A 1,550-nucleotide genomic window follows, 5' to 3' on the forward strand; every position below is an offset into this window, starting at 1 on the left:
GTCCACCGTTCTCCCCAGACGGCACCGGCCTGACCTCGTAGGTGGGACAGTCGGGTGCTTTGTGCTCCGGGAACGCAGAGCTGCAGCCGGAGACTTGACGTCCTGGCACCGCGCCGCCACCATCGCCTCCCGTCCCCAACGCCACGCTTGCAGCCAGGAGCCATTGCCAGGCTCCCGGGCTTCATTACGGAGATGGGAATGGCCTTGGCAGAGCGTCACAGGAGAAAATCAATCCAGGGGGAAAAATGCCACAGTTCCCCGGGGCTGGGAGAGCGCCGGGCAGAGGGGCATGGATGGGGCTGGGCTGGCGGGCACTGTCCTGCCAGCCGTGTGCTGCTGGTGGGGACAGCCCAGGAGCAGGGGACACCCCGGGGCCAGGACAGAGCGTGGCTTCCCCACAGCCCAAGTGGATGAGAGCTGCTAGTCAGCCCCAAACTGGCGGCTGGTGGGGGAAACAAGTCACCCGGCTCTTTTTGTTCCTGGTCCTGCTCTTTGCTATGGCAACTCCGGGAGGCCGTGCTCCCTCCTCCCCGCTTCGGGCAGCCTAGAGGCAAATGGTGCAGATGGTGCTGGGGGCAGCTCTGCCTCTTCCCAAGGCATTTCTAGGGTAATGCCGAGCAGGCGGCAGCGCCGGAGCTGAGTGGGGGAGCACAGCTCTTCTGGGGGAAAAAAACGGAAAACGAAGTTGCTTAAACTCAGACCCGCTCCCCCCTTTTTATTTGGCAGCTCTTCTTTACCGATGTACTGACCGAGGTGTTCCTGCGGGCAGGGCAGCCCCTCCCTGGCGCGGGAGGAGGCGTCGCGATGCCGGCAGAGCTGGGGCTCTCGGCAGAGGTGGTGGTTCTCGCCGCCCGTGCCGTGCCCTGATGCTGCCATGCTTTCTGCCTTGCAGCCTCCCCCTTCATCATCGCCATGCTCCTGGCCAGCCTCAACAGCTGCTGCAACCCCTGGATCTACATGCTGTACACGGGGCACCTCTTCCACGACCTGATGCGGCGCTTCCTCTGCTGCTCCACGCGCTACCTGAAGGCGCGGCCGGCGTGCGACCTGACCGTCAGCAAGAAGAGCAACTCCTCCTCCTTCGGCCTCAGCTGCCAGAGCACGAGCCACAGGGGCTTCATCGTGATGTGAGGGCATCGCCGGCCGGGACCTTGCGCCGCCACTGTTGCTGCCTCCAGCGCTTCCCTGGGGAAAGCTGGGATTCGGACAAGCAAGGGGGGTCCTATATAAATAGGTGTATATATGTCTATCCGCGTGTAAGCATGTCCTGCGGTCATTATTTAACTGAGGTGGGAGTAGGGGGAGGACTGCTGTGGTCCAGGTTTCAGTGCTGCCTGGGACTGGACACCAGGAACCTGCTTCTGGGCCCCCGAACCACGGGCATCGGTGGCTCTTAGATACCACCCGAAGGGACAGGTTTTGCCCCGAATGATCCCGCGCTGCTGGGGCGGGAGTGCTCGTCCCCGTCAGGTGCTGGGGGCTGCCGCGCAGGGCGGTGGGTGCCACGCTGGGCACGCGGGCCTCGGGCACTGGCCCCAGCTCTGCCTGCA

At 64.1% G+C, this 1,550-nt stretch overlaps 1 protein-coding gene across 1 annotated transcript in view; it reads left to right on the plus strand.

Annotated features, from left to right (window-relative positions):
- The window catches only part of OXTR (oxytocin receptor), a gene marked incomplete at its 5' end in the record, with an annotated part of 5,422 nt that extends 4,291 nt beyond the window's left edge, over positions 1–1,131 (plus strand). The window contains one exon of the mRNA XM_035889465.1: positions 893–1,131. Coding sequence (XP_035745358.1) covers positions 893–1,131 — 239 coding nt within the window. The remainder of the gene's footprint in view (positions 1–892) is intronic.
- Between the last annotated feature and the right edge of the window lie 419 nt (positions 1,132–1,550).

The sequence above is a fragment of the Egretta garzetta genome, unplaced genomic scaffold (assembly GCF_000687185.1).
Source record: "Egretta garzetta isolate BGI_Z169 unplaced genomic scaffold, ASM68718v1 scaffold332, whole genome shotgun sequence".
Lineage (NCBI taxonomy): Eukaryota > Metazoa > Chordata > Aves > Pelecaniformes > Ardeidae > Egretta > Egretta garzetta.